Raw genomic sequence first — 15,419 nt, 5'->3', positions numbered from 1 at the left:
AATTTTAAATCGACAAGCTTTATTAGTTTCCTCGTTTCAATGTTGTATTTCTTCCTTCCTATTTTTGTTTAGCAGATTGAGGAGCTGGACGTGCGGGTGGCTGTTTTGTCATTGGAGTTACCAAATGAGACTTGAAGATTTCCCACATATCAGTCCAAGTCCAGATCTCAGCATCATAGGATACTTTGATAATATTGAGAGTTGATTTGAAGAGCTCTTTTGCATGATTTGGTTTACGGTAGCAAAAGATAAGAATACGATAGACTTTCACAAATATGTCGGAAAGAATCTCGAATGCAGAATGAAGGAACCGAACGACAATCATGAGAACGAAGATGAGAGCAGCCCAGATTATATCGATTACATCCTAAAAAACATAAAATTGAACTACAAAACAAATGCACAATAACATACCTTAATGCCTGTAGATCTTTTCGGTTGTGGAGTTTCTGCTCTTAGGCTGTCGGGTTTCTTTTTCTTCTCGGACATTGAAGTTTCAGTTTTTGGAATCGCAGTGCGAGTCGAATTGCTATTTTCCTTCAAAAACGATTTTGAAGAACAGTCAGCATTGGATTTCACTTACCATTTTTTGAACTTTCCGTCGAATTTTGCCACAAGTAAATTAAGCAATAAATTTTCATTGGAAATGGTCTGTTTTTCGAATTCGTTACGTGAGTTTTGCAACGTTGCAATCTTAATAACGTCCGTGAACTTTTAATAACTTTCCAATTGCAAGAAATATTCAAAACGGCCAAATAAATTTATTAAAAATTTATGAAAGCAATTTCATATTGAAAAACAAATGTCAAGTTTCAGAACAATAAAAATGCTAATTCTACCTGTGAGCGTTAAACAATACAACACAAATTGGAAAGGCTCTTGAAAAATTATAAGTGAAGTGAGAATAAGAAAATATAAGGTTTTTGGTTGATAAACGTTGGCAATTCAATATTTGGATTGAGGACTAGTCAAATTGAATGGAGGCTAAGAATGGATCATCACAATTGGTCAGTTTGAAAGAACTTTTATTTAAGCTTGAGCATTTCCGGCTTCAATCACAGTTGTTGGCTCGTTTTCTCCTCTCCACGCCTTCAGCTTCACGACGGTTTCAATAGCAAACAATACTGTTAAGGCGACGCAGATCACCTGAAATTAATGTATTTTGCAAGTGAAAACAATATAATGCAACTGTAACTATGAAAACAAATACTTACAGCAGTCATAATAGCAGCTCCTCTTCCATCCGTTCCCCAGCTAGCAGACAAATGAACCATTAACCAGATTGAGATGAAGTACAAAAGAGTGTTGACTCCATAGAAGATCAGCTCCTAAATTTTTCAAAATCTATGATTCGATCGGCATGAACCTGGTAATTACCACAACAATAAGTCCCTCTCTCGTGGCTTCATCTTTGATGGTAAGATGTGGGAAGACTACATAACCAAGAAGAAGTGCAGAAACAATAAGAAGAGTTTCAAATGAGATATGCTCAGTCCAGGCGGCTGTTGTTGTTCGACGATCAGCACAGATGGCAAGGATGAAGGCGATGAAAGAAAGAACCTGTTAAGTATTCAGGTTTTATGATTTGCAAGCAAAAAATTACTACTTGTCTGCCTACAATATAGATGTGACTCGACTTATTTTGCCGCCGATCTTTCAATTTAAAATAACTATTGACATGCAATACAGCTTCAAAAATTAGGAGGATGAGCACATTCCAAACTCACAATTTCAGCAATCTTCAAAACTCCGGCAAGTGTTGCCAAGTAACCAGTGTTGAGTTGTCCTTGACGGTTTGTTGGAATGATTTTCACCTTATTAGCCATATGGAATTGAAGCTTCTTTTTCTCCTGAAATAACTTGATGTTTAAAAAATAATTTTAAATTTTTAACATTTTGTGTACCTGCCCTGCACATTATCAAAAAGGTTGGTGCATTTAATTAGGGTTATTAATAATATTTCTAAGTGCTTTAAAATTTGAATCTTAAGTTAGGAACCTTCTTTGGAGAAGAATCAGGTCTTGTGATGTCATCAGAATGGGGTACGTCCTTGGCCGGTCCCAATTCAACGGTTGTTCCCTCTTCGGTTTGCATCATTTTCTATTCTTCAATGGTAGAAGGATTATGATTATGGATAGGTAAGTTGAAGAGAAAAGGAAAATATGAAAAAGAAAAACAGGTATTGGGAGAATTCCAAACTTTTTTAGATTCCTTTTATTTGGATGTTTTCGGGTATTCGTCTTTTGATGACAAAGCCAAGAAACATGCATTGTCAATTTTTTTACAAAAAGGCAAAAGCAAGAACACAAAAAGTATCGATAAAGCGTGGAAAAGTAAAAAAAAAGAAGAAGAAAAAGAATAAAATGTGAGTTTTGTAAATAAATACAGACACAGTCATGACCTGGTTCTTCGGAGAAAAGTGACAGAAGATACGTGTATATAGTAGTAATATCGAAGTTGAAAAGAAGAGACACAGAAAAGACCGGAGAAGGAAATTGGGAAGAAGAAGATCCGTAAGTGATGATAGCATTACGCGGTCAAGAATCGAGATGAGAGATCGAGAGACTATTGTACTTGTAGACATTGGATAAATCTAACTGTTATGTTTCACATTAGAAAGATATTGTGAAGGTTTTTGGGTTCTTTGCAAATCACTGAGTGAAAATATACATATAATGAATATATACTTCTGGGTGAATAGGTATCGTCGTTTAGTTATTAATCATTCTTCTAATAATTCAATGATTTAAAATGAAGATGGTACTCATAAACCACATTTTCTGTAGAAAGGTTTCGAACTCGACCAAAAAACTGTTTATTTTCCTTCAAATTTTCTATTCTAATTAAGCTTTACTTACTTTTATCTAAACATTGTGCACATTGCTCTAATTTATTTCTGAATTCGTGTTTTTTCGTAAATATTTTTAGATTGTTTGGTATTTTTGGGTTATCGCGACATGGACCTTTACTGTGCTACCTTAAATTTGCGTGTATTTTTCCTGACAATTTCAGAACAAACATAGAACTGCAAACGATACAAAATTGTATTAATTCATGTATGAAACAGACGTTCGTGATTTTTTAAGTGTTTTGAGTGAAATTGAAATCCGATTTCTTATTTAAAAAATAATTGTATCATTAAAGGAAATGAAAAAAAAAATCTCGAGAAGATATGAAATAAACCTAGCTGATTACTAGAGAAAAACAATCCAATTTGATAAATTCTAGGTAATTTCAAAAAATAAACAAAATGTCATTGTGAATGGCCAATTGAAAATCATTCTTCCGCATCATGAAATGAATCGAGGCATAGTGAAGACACGATTCCAAAGTGTCACTTTTCACGTTCGGAAACTATGTGGACATCACTCCTCAAAGTCAAATAACGAGAGGGTCATGTTCTTTTCTTCAAGTGGAAAACATCCGGAAATGGAGGCAAATGGGAATTTAGATTTCAGGAGAGAGGAAAAGGAAGAAGATGAGATACTAAGAGAAATAGAAACTGACCTTGGAATGATTTCTATCTTTCCAACGGGGTGATAAAACACTAAAATACACTTTGGTGTTCCCATTCTTCTATCAAAAAAAGTAAAAAATAAATATTTTCAATTTGTTTGTTCGCCTTTTTCGTGGTTCTACAAAAAGAGGTATTTAAAACCACAGTGTCCAAATCAGCTTGGAGTGAATCATATAATTGCGGTTTTTTAAGAAAAATAGGTTGTATCTTGATATCGATGATATGTAATCTTATATCTTGGTCGACGAAAAACAATTGCTTGAGATTTGTCAAGTATGTCAACACAAAAAGATACATAAAATAGTTTCATAAAGTATTTACAGTTGCATATTTGGCTCAATTTGGCACACAATCTCACATATTTCATTTCTATAAAACATTGCAAAGTTATGACCATGTTTAGTTTCTCAATGGGCTTTGGAAAATATGCATTCAACCAAAAAACGATGTATCGGGAGAAAAAACCTGAAAAATTCCCATTGGAAATTTTCTGAATGATTCTTAAAATGAAGTGTGTTTAATAATAATTTTAAATTAATTTTAAATAAAACTTCTTCCGGTCAATCTATTTCAACGAAGTTAAACCAAACCAAAACAAGAACAAAAAATGATAAGAAGGTGTGGTTTTTCCGTATTCTTCATCTATTTTTCTTATTGTAAAAAAAATCTTCAATCCATTCGTCTACGTCTATCATTAGGCGGTCTTCAGTTACCTTTTGTAAAGCAACGACGACGGTCGAAAGAATAAATACAGAAGTGAATTTGAATCGATCGAATAAATGGACAGGTAAATAAATAACTGGTAGACTGGGAGGATAGAGAAATGAAACAGCAAAATGGATAGGATCAAATCGGTGAAAAAGTGGGACTGTATGAAAAAGAAGAGGGGTGAACCGGATCTATCAATAGCACCAACTACTAGTACTCATAATTATACATTCTCATGATGACATGACATGTCTGAATAAACACCACATGGATTTTTTAGATTAGGTTAGCTGTCCGAAACTATTGGAACATATTTTAAAACTTCCTTATTTAAAAATCCTGTTCAATTTTGAAAAAAAAAACACTTTTGAAAACAGTTATTTGAATGAAAGCACTTAACATAATTTTTGAATTTGACAAACATAATATTTTTTACAAATTTTATAGTACTTGATTTAAATTTGTTGAATTGGCAAAAATTGTCAAAAAATGGTTATTTTTGCCAATACTAATTATAAACAACTGAAAACCGGCTGATTGAAAAGCACTTGGCAAAAGATTTCGATGTGTTCAAACGTATCAAACGTATCAAGATACATGTCAAAATCACCACTAACATCCCTAACACCTTTCATTATCAAAAGCTTCTCAAGCAACTGCTCATGCTTCTCCCCAGCATTTTTTCCCTGTTCGTTCGTTGCGGGGGCAGGTTACACGGACTCACACAAACACGTACCACTGTCTTGGTTTCGGTGGTTCCGTCCGGTTTGCGGATTGTGATGATTTCTGTTTCACTCATTTTTCCGTCTTCTTGTGGATTTTCTTGAAAACTGGCAGCCGCACGACGTACTTCCCCTGCAACAATCTTCCTGAGTCAATTGAAAAAAGGTAGAGAAAAGGTCACAAATCAGTGATAGTGCAAGAACATAGTGTTAGAAATTAAAAACTAAGAACATTACTCGTAAGAAAACTCATTTGTTTTTGGAGTCTATGAAACAATTGTGTAGATGGAATCACCTGACTGTACATTCTAGGTTTGCAGTGAGCAAACAAAAGATTTACTACTCCTACTCAGAAACGGAAAAACAAATGAAAAACTATTGCAGTGTGAAACTATAGGACAAGTAGCTCAGTAATCTTCGACATTAATAATGCTCGTGATAATTTGTTTCTTCTAAACTAACAGAGACCTCATATTTTCCGTAGAAGTCGTACTGACCATTACTCAACTTTAATAGCTCATAACTCGGGTTCTTTGTTTAAAAATGAAGTATTCATAGACAAAACCCCAATGTAATTTTGTAATTAGATTCGTTGATATCTGCAAATGAACTAAAATAATTGCTAAAAAATGGAGTAATATGGTGCATGTCTAATGGTAAAAATGCTGTAACTATCTTGTATCTCGACATTTAATATACATTTAATATGCAGTATATTTGAATTTTTTGAAATCATTTGATACAAATTTATTTAATCTATTTAGAACCAACTCTAGGAACTTTGAATCAAATTTATCAGCAATAAAACTGATAATTGGAAATAAGAAGGCCATCACCGAAATGACCAAAAAAAACTCCGAATGTCTTCATTTTTCCTTCAATCGTTCTTGTTTTGAAAGAAGGTGATAAGATGAAGAAAATAGGGAGAAATGAAAAAAAGTTCAGTTGTACGATATGAAACTTATAACGAGACATTAATTTTAGCTTCCTGGTTTCTAAATGTGAAAACAGAATTCAAGTAAAGCATATCTAGATGGAATCTCTAGCCTATTTTTTAGAACTTAAAGTGAATTCACAAGTTCTTTTCACAAAGTTCATGATCTAAAACAAGCAAATTTAGACACCGAGCTTCTAGGTTTACGCATTCCTAACTCAAATACCTTCAACAGGAATAGCCGCCGTAAAACCAGCAGTGGATCGAAGCGCCGTAGCTACTGATTTTTCGTCATCTGTTTCTTTTTTCATTGTCTGTCGACTGGGCAGTCAATCAAGAATGCAACAAAAAAAAACGAACGACAATAAGAAGAAAAAGAAGACGAGAAGGACTGTAACTAAAGTTGGGAGACCAAAAATGAGAGAACGGATAGGAGGAGCTGACATTTGTTTTGATATCGAAAGTAATGTATATATTATTATTATTCAAGACTGAAAGTTAGAATTGAAAAAAAGAAAAAAAGGTACGGTCTGGAAACGAAACTTTGAAGAAAAGGGAAAAAGTTTGGAGCCATCCTTAACTTTTTGTCTTGGTACACTGTTTGCTCAGCAATAGAGATTGAACGGGAATGGTTTTTGGCAAGAAGAAATAGGTGAAGCACTCAATAAAAAATAATGTGTGTCTCTAAGAGATTCAGAGAAACATTCCTCTTGTGACGTGGCACTTCAAGCATTGAACAGAGTCATATCTTTTACTTACTCCAAGAAATTTTCAAGTTATCAAATCAGTTGAATGACTGTCTAAGTCTCTTTAATTTCAGTAATGTCTAGTACTAATCATTCGAGGTGTGGCATGATTGATTTGTTTCTTTTTATTTCATTTTGGTGATGAAGAGAAGAAAGAAAATAAATTAAAATCACCTAAAATTGAAGTCAAGTAGTAATCTTCCAATCGGCTGGCAGGTAGATGAGTAATCATGATGAGTTCTAATAAAGTAGTGAACGTTGCAGGCTCATAGCCATTTCAAATATTCAAATTTTCAATATTCATTCAGAATGCGTGATGAGAGGTACGTCGTCACGCAATACAATTGCCGGTTTTGTGAGAAGGAAGAGAGATCGATTAGAATGAAAGTGATATAGAGAGGAGAAACCACTTGGCTGGATAAACATGTACTTGATGGTTAGAACTGTCGGAAAAGCAAAATGGATTGTGTTCGAGAAAATATGAACATTTGGAAAGTTTTGAGTTCTGAAGCTTTAAAAGAATAATAAGATAAAATACGTTCACAAAGTCTTTTGAAATTTTATACGGGCAACTCGGACTGAAAAAGTTAGACAATCAATGTGAAATCGGGTTTTTTACAGAAAGTCTCTATATTTAGCGTTAAATTAAAATTGAATGTTACTAATGTGAACATTTGTTGAATTGGACATCAAGATTTTGTTTCGCAATTATTTACCGTAATCTTGAAGGCGCATATACAAATATATAGAGGGCCGTAAATTGATACGAGCTACAGTAACTCGTTGTCCGAGTGGCGAGACCCCTGCGAGTAAAGTATAACCAACATTAAAATATCTAAACGTCTGCGTTATACGGAATTTTTTATGTATTAAACACAAATGAGTCTCTCTTAAAAACTCGTAGAAAGAAAACATGCAGTATTTCAATAATCAGATAACTTACCAAAATTAAACTCTGCCTCAGCTGCTCCTCCATTGTGTCGATGGGATTCGAACCGCAAATTCTTCATTTTCTTCGAAAACTTCGCTTACTACTTCTACTAATTGTCGAATGGCAACAGGAAACACGAAAAGAAAGATTATCCTTTATTTCTGATTCTCTGTATCTCCAGGTCTACCTAAACACTTTAATAGAACAACTGTTCACTAAAGAGCATTTGATCTTTCTTTTTTCGTTTTTTCTTCTCTTACATCGTTTAACCTGGAAAAGGGGTTGTATTTCCGTAAGCCATCTACCCTTGTCTCTTCTTATGTTTTTTTCTTGATTAATGGTTTTTGAGAATACTGTGAGAGCATAAGAGATTTGAAAAACCTATAAGAACACTTCGGATTCCCACAGGATGGGCACTAAAGAATTAGTTTTTCTAAACTTCAGAAAATGGGAGTGTCTCTCAATTTCCTTATCGATTATAAAAGTGTTTGGTATTTATATATAAATCCATTAAATATACATAGCTTGCACCATGACCTACAGCAACAGAAGCCAATATCCCAATTGTGTGCGACAACCTTGCAAAATAGCGTGCGCGGCTTGCAAAGTGGGCGGGACTAAATGTATTGACACTGTGCAGTTTGAATGTAAAAATTTATTCTTAATTTTCGGTATTTTCTTTGGTTTTTCGTTATTATAATTGATTTTTAATGATTCTTTATTATTATCTTAATTCAAAGAGTAGAAAAACTTTATTGCACCCGTCCTTTTTGTTTCTCGAATCCAATATTGACACATTTTTTGAGAAACTTAAGTTTTTTCTTAATTTTTCGAATATTTTCGACAAAAACGCGCATATATCATTAAAAATATGACACTTTTCCTTGTTTCTTTTATTTGTTTAAATATTTGTATGAAACCTATTGTTCGTAGCCATCTTGCAACTGTGTGTCGATATCGATTTTCCCAGAACAAATGTCAGACGCTCTACATCACTTTTATACAACCGTTTCTTCTCACCGTTCTCTAATAATTTATTCAATTCATAATTATGTTCTCAGGGTCAGTTTAATCAACAATGTCTTCCTCTGAGAGTGCTTCATCAGACGAAGAGACAAAACGCCGTGCTCCAGCCACTTCAGATTCCGATTCTGACTCAGACGCAGGTCCAAAACCTGGAAAACCTCTCAGTACCGACTCCTCGGCATCCGATTCAGATGCCGAAAAACCACAGTGAGTTTTACTGTTTTCTATCCAAAAAAAAGTTATACGAGTTTCCATTTTCAGGGCAAAGCCTGCAAAAAAGAAGACTTTAACAAAGCGAAAGCGGCGAGCTACTGGAAGTAGTGACGATGACCAAGTAGATGATGATTTATTTGCTGACAAAGAAGACAAAGCAAGATGGAAGAAATTGACAGAATTGGAAAAGGAGCAAGAAATTTTTGAAAGGATGGAGGCTCGTGAAAACGCGATTGCTCGAGAAGAAATTGCTCAACAACTTGCTAAAAAAGCAAAGAAAAGTTCTGAAAAGGGAGTCAAAACCGAAAAACGAAGGAAAATGAACAGTGGTGGAAGTGATGCAGGTTCCCCGAAACGCAAAGCTTCATCGGATTCCGATTCTGAGATGGATGCTGCTTTCCACCGACCCAGTGATGTAAGTTTATTTTTTTATTTTTCAAATAAAAATTTTTATTCCAGATTAACCGCAAACATAAAGAGAAGAATGCTATGGATGCTCTGAAGAACAAACGTAAAGAGATCGAAAAGAAAAATGCAAAAAACGAAGCACTCTCTATCGATGCTGTTTTTGGAGCTAATTCGGGATCTTCAAGTTCGTCTAGTTCAAGCGAAAGCTCTCGTTCATCATCTTCTTCCCGCGAATCATCACCAGAACGTGTATCCGAAAAAGATAAGATAGTAAAGAAAGATGTTGATGGACTTTCGGAACTTCGAAGAGCTCGATTGTCCCGTCATAAACTTTCATTGATGATTCATGCCCCATTCTTTGATTCTACTGTCGTAGGATGCTATGTTCGACTTGGACAAGGGCAAATGAGTGGCTCAGGAAGCAAATATCGGATATGGAAGATTGTCGGTGTGGAGGAATCCAACAAAGTCTACGAATTGGAAGGAAAAAAGACAAATAAAATCATAAAATGTCAGAATGGTGAGTTGTTTATTTACTTGTGAAAATTTGAAATCTGTTACAACCTTAACTGCAGGTGGATCAGAACGACCATTCCGTATGCAATTCGTTTCAAATGCTGATTTCGAACAAATTGAGTTTGATGAATGGCTTCTGGCATGTAAGAGACACGGAAATCTTCCAACCGTCGATATTATGGATAAGAAAAAACAAGATATCGAAAAAGCAATCAACCACAAGTATTCGGACAAAGAAGTCGATCTGATGATCAAGGAAAAGAGCAAATATCAAACAGTTCCACGAAATTTCGCTATGACAAAAGCTAATTGGTCCAAGCAAAAAGAGCTGGCTCAACAACGAGGTGACATTCGAGAAGCCGAACAAATTCAAACTAAAATCGATGAGATTGAACGACAAGCTGATGAATTGGAGAAAGAGCGAAGCAAGTCAATTAGTGCGATTGCGTTCATTAACCATAGGAATCGATCAAAAATAAAGGACCAAGTCCTGAGTGGGCAATTGAAGATCGAAGAGAATTCACAGGATGATCCTTTTACACGTAAGAAGGGAGGTATGCGTGTTGTTTCTGGATCTAAATCAAGACTTGACGGAACTCTTTCCGCATCTTCATCAACCACAAATTGTAAGTTAATAGGAAATATCAATTTTTTGACATAACTTTATAATTTTCAGTATCTGACGGCGGAAAAGACAAAAGTTCATCATTGGCTAAACCGACGCAACCTCCTCCATCTACTCAAATAAAGAAAAAAACTGATATATCCAGTCTGCATGACTTTGATCTAGACATCGATTTGGGTAAATTGAAGGATTTTAGTACGCCGGAATCGTCAGGAAACAAACGTCCATCAATTAGTTCTTCCAAGTTAGCACATCTTATAGTGGACTATTTTAATTGCTATATTTTCAGAGGAGTGTCACTTAGTGATTATCGAATGCGTCGATCAGGAGGTGGTGACGCTGGATCCTCCACATCAGCTGCACCATCCTCAGCAGTTTGAACTGTCTTTTTCTACATCTCTTTGATTTTCTCAGCGTTACCCCCCTCATCCCTCATCGTTACGTTTTACTTATTTTCTTTCGTTTTATAAACTGATCAAAACTTGTTCAATTCCTTCATTATACTATTCCGTTCATTTTTTCCAATTTTTGAGAACACATTTTTTTAGCTTTTAATTTCGTCAGAATAAAATAAATCGTAATAAAGATAGCAATTGCAGAATGCAAGAAATGGAACATTTTATGAATCCTTCACCGTTTGTTTTAGATCTTTCCCACTCACTGATACTCCTCACCAATCCCAAACCTTTAATTTTAAATTTTCTATGTGATTCTATTGATTTTCACCCTCATTCATCTTTTCATGTTTTATTCCTTTTTTGATTCCTTGTGACTACTGTATTCCTAGGTTAACGGATGTAAACCAAAAATCTGTGTGAATTTTTTGAAACTTTTCTAATAATTTTTCGTGCAATTAATGAATAAACTCAAAGTTCTTTTCACGTTTTTATTCCATCTTTCAGGATTAGAAACCCGGTATACAGAAATGGTTTGGAATGTGAACGAAGAATTGTAATTTAACATCTTAAGCGCTACAGCTCTTTACTCGGCTTGGCTCGAAGAAATGAGCTTTTGCTCAGTGAGCATTGACAGGCAACAGGGAGCTGGAAAGGAAGGGATTAGATTATTTCGAGATTAATACAATAAGAGAAATAAGACAAACCTGGATTTGTTCAACAATCCAATCCTCACAATTATCATCCCCTGTGTTTCGTAGAACTTTGAATGAGAGGGTCTGAATGCCACATTGACCATGAGCTGGAAATATATTTCAATCACAAATTACATGTAATCAACGGACCCCTCAGTTGAAAAACGTAGAACGCTCTCATTACGTAAACGTCCAAATTGATCATTTTCGCCATACAATACGTACATGGGTCTCGCCACGCAGACATTGACATACAGTAGCTCGTGTCGATTTACGGGGCCTACATTGTCTCATGTTTTAAATATTAGACGAACAATTGCGCCAAGACTTTTTAATATGCAAATATGAGGCAATAGCGGATCATACGTCGGCACGAGCTACAGTATCTCCTTGCACTCGTGGCGAGGTCTCCCCAATCGGGCATCGTGTTACTGTAACTCTTGCTCATTTATCTTTTAGAAATACGGGTCTCCATTGCATAATATTTTTTATTGAAAAATCTTGTCAGCGATTTTGCTTTTAATTTGAAAAAAATACGATGCAGTAGCGGGAAATGAACACGAATTACACGTGGTGTCAGATTGTCCCATTACGTTTTAATCTACAAAAAATGCGGGAATTTTTGCCGCAAAAAAAGTGATGTCAGCCCGTTCTTAACAATGCGAAAATAGTTGAGAAGTCTGCGACTAAATTCCCGCAATTCTCGTAGATCTACGTAGATCAAACCAACATGGGACAGGCTGACACCACGTGGCCACGTGGGATTACAGTAACTCGTTGTCAGCGTGGCGAGACTCATGCGCATAAAAAATGACGAAAGTTCGTATCTTTAAACCTCTATGTATTAAATTCCGGAGAGAAGAGATTAAATTTGATAGTCGATGTATACAAAATTTCGTCTTCTAAACAATAAATTTTAGGAAGTAGTGAGCACAGAAGAGCGTTTCTACAACTTTAAAAAATTCCTGAATGATCTCACCTTTATCAGTGAACGTGTCAAAAATACATCCCATTTCCTGTGAATTACATTGAACTGTGTTGAAAATCTTCGGAAAACAATTAGCACCGAGCATGTACAGCCCTCTGCATTCAGAGCACAACGATTCGTGTGTGCCTCCATCAATAGTTTCTCCAAGGTCAGAACATGTTCCGACAGGGATGAAGTTTCCGAGTGCACAATTACCAGGTACAGTAGGATGAGCATCACTGAATACAGATGCACGAAGGCGTCCAAAAACACGGACGAATGGATTTGTTGTATTATTTGATGGAGAAGATGAACGACGAGATATTTCACCATTCAACGCTGCTTTTATCATTTGACATCTTGAATCACACGGATTGGTCTGAATTCAAAGTTTTACAAAAATGTATAAAAGTTATTTGTTGTGACTTAGAAATTCGAAATGAATCTTTTTCGGTTATAGATAATTTTTAAAATTAATGTAAATAATTTTAAAGCAAGTCTCGTGAAACTTGCAACCGTTTTTTTTTCTAATTGCTCTATACCCTCAAGGGGCCGTACTAATAGTAACATCCTCTCACATATGTACAACAAATGTTTATAACATAAACCATTTAAAGCCAAACCTGCTGAAAATGTGCAACAAATACCGCATCTCCAAGTGTATTCCCAAGTGGATTTGGTGTGTAAGACTCGGCAAAGTTCTGTGATGCTTCATCAACTGAATCTGCCATAAACAGCTGATTCCTACCACCAGCATCTTCAAGAAGTTTGTATTTCTCAGCTTCCGTGTACTTTTGACATTGAACATTGGTGGATGGACGGAGTCTGAAATTATCATAAACGTCTGGATATAATTTGTATATTTCATTTCGTTTCTTCTGATGCTCAATACTAATATTTGTTGAACTACAACTTAACAAATTTAGAAGCAATCTAGAAAATCTCTCTGCTAATGGTTGAAGCATATTTTCTCTAATAGTCTTGCACCCGACTAGTCTTATTTTAAAGCTCATGTTTCTGTTTATCTGGAACATTTCAATAATTTTTTAATGCAAAACTATAGAAATAGAAAATGTAAGTTTTTGGTCAGCTGTCAATTTTTGGTTGAACCAAAGGCAACCAAGATATAAACTGCTAACTTTGAGTAATTAGGTGATAGAGGGAATACTGTATATAAATTAATTGGATCTAACTTTTTCATTCGAACTGGAAGCTTTACTGATTTCTCTGTAATATTCAAGGGCGGAAGAGGTGTTGTGGATGGTGTTTCTGATGATTCAGTAGATTTTGATAAAGAAATTTCGGTTTCATTCTGAAAAAATTTAACTACAGAAGTATCTATATTATGTTCTTACATCAAAATCTTCAATAATCTCGAACGTTGAATTTATCAGTATAGTAATTTCTGAATCATTCATGGATATATGACCGGTTTGGAATCCATAGCCCTGATCCAAGTCTGCTGATATTAATAGAAATAAGTTGAATAGCAATGTGGCAAATACCATTTTAAGTTCTGAAATAGAAAATATGTAGCGTGGCATAAGAACACGTAGTCCGAGTAAGTGGCAACGAGAGAATGAGAAAAGTGCGCGGAAGCGGATGTTTGTGCTCTGCGCGGAAAAAGGTGCTGAAGAAAATAGAGAGTAAATGATTTGAGAGAGGAAAATGGAAAGAAAGATCACTGTGGTGAGCAAGGCGTTTTTTGATTTTTTGAGAATGAGGAAATGCATGTATGACGACGAATCATACGGAGTTGAAGCTGAGGGTTATGTAAATATCATAATGACAAAATGACAGGGCAAAGTTTAGGAACAAATAGTCGCATTAGATGAACGTTTGGGAAATTTGTTGTCTGATGAGAAAAGTGAGTAGATATTTTAACTTTAATAAAATAATTATGAACCACATAATTAACCAAAACGCACAAAAACCAAAATTAAATTTTTATGAAGATATTTTTCTAACCAGAGAAGTGTTGCAATTTTGCTCAATGCTAATTTTTATACCTGATGTTTATACGTAGTTTGTTGCTTTTTCAAAGATTTTTCAAAGCAAAAACTTTGCAATTCCGAATAAAATAGCTCTGCAAGTGTTTAGAAAAAATATTTTGAGAGTGATTTTTTAATAAAAATGAACATTATCAGGTGACACGTTGGACCGTTATCGTTTTCTGTTTTTTTTTCTGTTGGTAATGAAATTGTTCGATTGCCATTCAAACGATAATACATGAAAAATTTAAGGAAATAACTTTGGTTTGAAAATTCTCGTTCCAAAATTTTAAAATTTTCAGAAAACCTTGCAATTAGTAAGCATGGAAGAAAAATAGCTTGAGCTCAAATAAACATTGACAAAAGCCAATAGATTGTCTGGGTAGAGAAAAAACAGACAAGAGACAGTACATAACAGACATGGAAAATATATTTGCTTATTATAATAAATGACCAGTGAAAATGGATAAAAATGGAAAGAATAAACAAGGAAGAAAGCCAAATGATTCGGGTTGTTAAATGTTTCATAAATAGTTTGATGTTCAATAAGTTTTATCAACTATTCAAAAAACCTATCAGTTGTGAGAAAAAGTCAAATAAAAATGAAAAAGACACACAAAAAATTTCCATATGAACCAATAAAAAATTGTTTTAAAGAGCGATGGAAGGTTTCCAAGCAACAAAAGTCGCAGATAAATTGCAAAAAATTGGTGTTATAAATATGGATTATTATTAATTTTTGAACCTTCAATGTTTTGGAAAACAGCAACATTTTCACTGTAACTTGGAAACAAATTTGTATAATTCGTATCTGTACTTTTCTCAGAAATGAAGTGGCGTGAATAGTGATTTTGTTTCAAAAAGTATGTGTAGAAAACGTTTTTGGTGATCAAGAAACCAAATATCATGTAGATATCATATAGTAAAACTATTCCAGCATTATTTAACAGTAATTCAAAAAATGTGTGACTGGTCCATAACAGAAATTTATTCTTCCATTTTCTTAAAAAACTTTTTGAATATCT

General features: G+C 34.6%; 4 protein-coding genes across 8 annotated transcripts; 1 reads left to right on the top strand and 3 right to left on the bottom strand.

Moving 5' to 3' along the window:
* K09G1.2 (Protein RER1) lies at nt 1–647 on the bottom strand. Its single transcript, NM_073075.3, has 3 exons — nt 584–647; nt 415–537; nt 1–367 (listed from the first exon to the last, which is right to left on the bottom strand). Exons 1-3 carry the CDS (start codon nt 584–586, stop codon nt 59–61), a joined length of 435 nt encoding a protein of 144 aa, NP_505476.2. The 5' UTR covers nt 587–647; the 3' UTR covers nt 1–58.
* A 99-nt stretch (nt 648–746) lies between these two features.
* Nucleotides 747–7,637, bottom strand: K09G1.1 (MARVEL domain-containing protein; the record flags this gene model as incomplete). 5 transcript variants are annotated; one of them, NM_001269195.3, is made up of 6 exons in its annotated part: nt 1,030–1,146; nt 1,215–1,328; nt 1,378–1,560; nt 1,728–1,850; nt 4,962–5,080; nt 7,571–7,637. In NM_001269195.3, 6 exons carry the CDS (start codon nt 7,635–7,637, stop codon nt 1,030–1,032), a joined length of 723 nt encoding a protein of 240 aa, NP_001256124.1. The 5 variants fall into 5 exon arrangements, with proteins under 5 accessions (NP_001379195.1, NP_001379281.1, NP_001256124.1 ...); NM_001380730.1 differs by lacking the exon at nt 7,571–7,637 and adding an exon at nt 6,802–6,859; NM_001269196.3 differs by lacking the exon at nt 7,571–7,637 and adding an exon at nt 6,108–6,192.
* Nucleotides 7,638–8,619: 982 nt separating this feature from the next.
* Nucleotides 8,620–11,223, top strand: rtfo-1 (RNA polymerase-associated protein RTF1 homolog). Its single transcript, NM_073072.5, has 6 exons — nt 8,620–8,791; nt 8,846–9,212; nt 9,257–9,725; nt 9,781–10,347; nt 10,398–10,590; nt 10,636–11,223. The coding sequence occupies exons 1-6, from the start codon at nt 8,637–8,639 to the stop codon at nt 10,724–10,726; spliced, it is 1,842 nt and encodes a 613-aa protein (NP_505473.1). The 5' UTR covers nt 8,620–8,636; the 3' UTR covers nt 10,727–11,223.
* F25B3.2 (CTCK domain-containing protein) lies at nt 11,218–13,973 on the bottom strand. The gene is made up of 6 exons (NM_073071.4): nt 13,759–13,973; nt 13,597–13,715; nt 13,027–13,228; nt 12,416–12,782; nt 11,449–11,543; nt 11,218–11,389 (listed from the first exon to the last, which is right to left on the bottom strand). Exons 1-6 carry the CDS (start codon nt 13,909–13,911, stop codon nt 11,318–11,320), a joined length of 1,008 nt encoding a protein of 335 aa, NP_505472.2. The 5' UTR covers nt 13,912–13,973; the 3' UTR covers nt 11,218–11,317.
* Between the last annotated feature and the right edge of the window lie 1,446 nt (nt 13,974–15,419).

This window comes from Caenorhabditis elegans, chromosome V, assembly GCF_000002985.6.
Source record: "Caenorhabditis elegans chromosome V".
Classification (NCBI taxonomy): Eukaryota; Metazoa; Nematoda; class Chromadorea; order Rhabditida; family Rhabditidae; genus Caenorhabditis; species Caenorhabditis elegans.
Note: the sequence above shows the minus strand (reverse complement) of the source record. Positions and strands in the feature narration are given on the sequence as shown.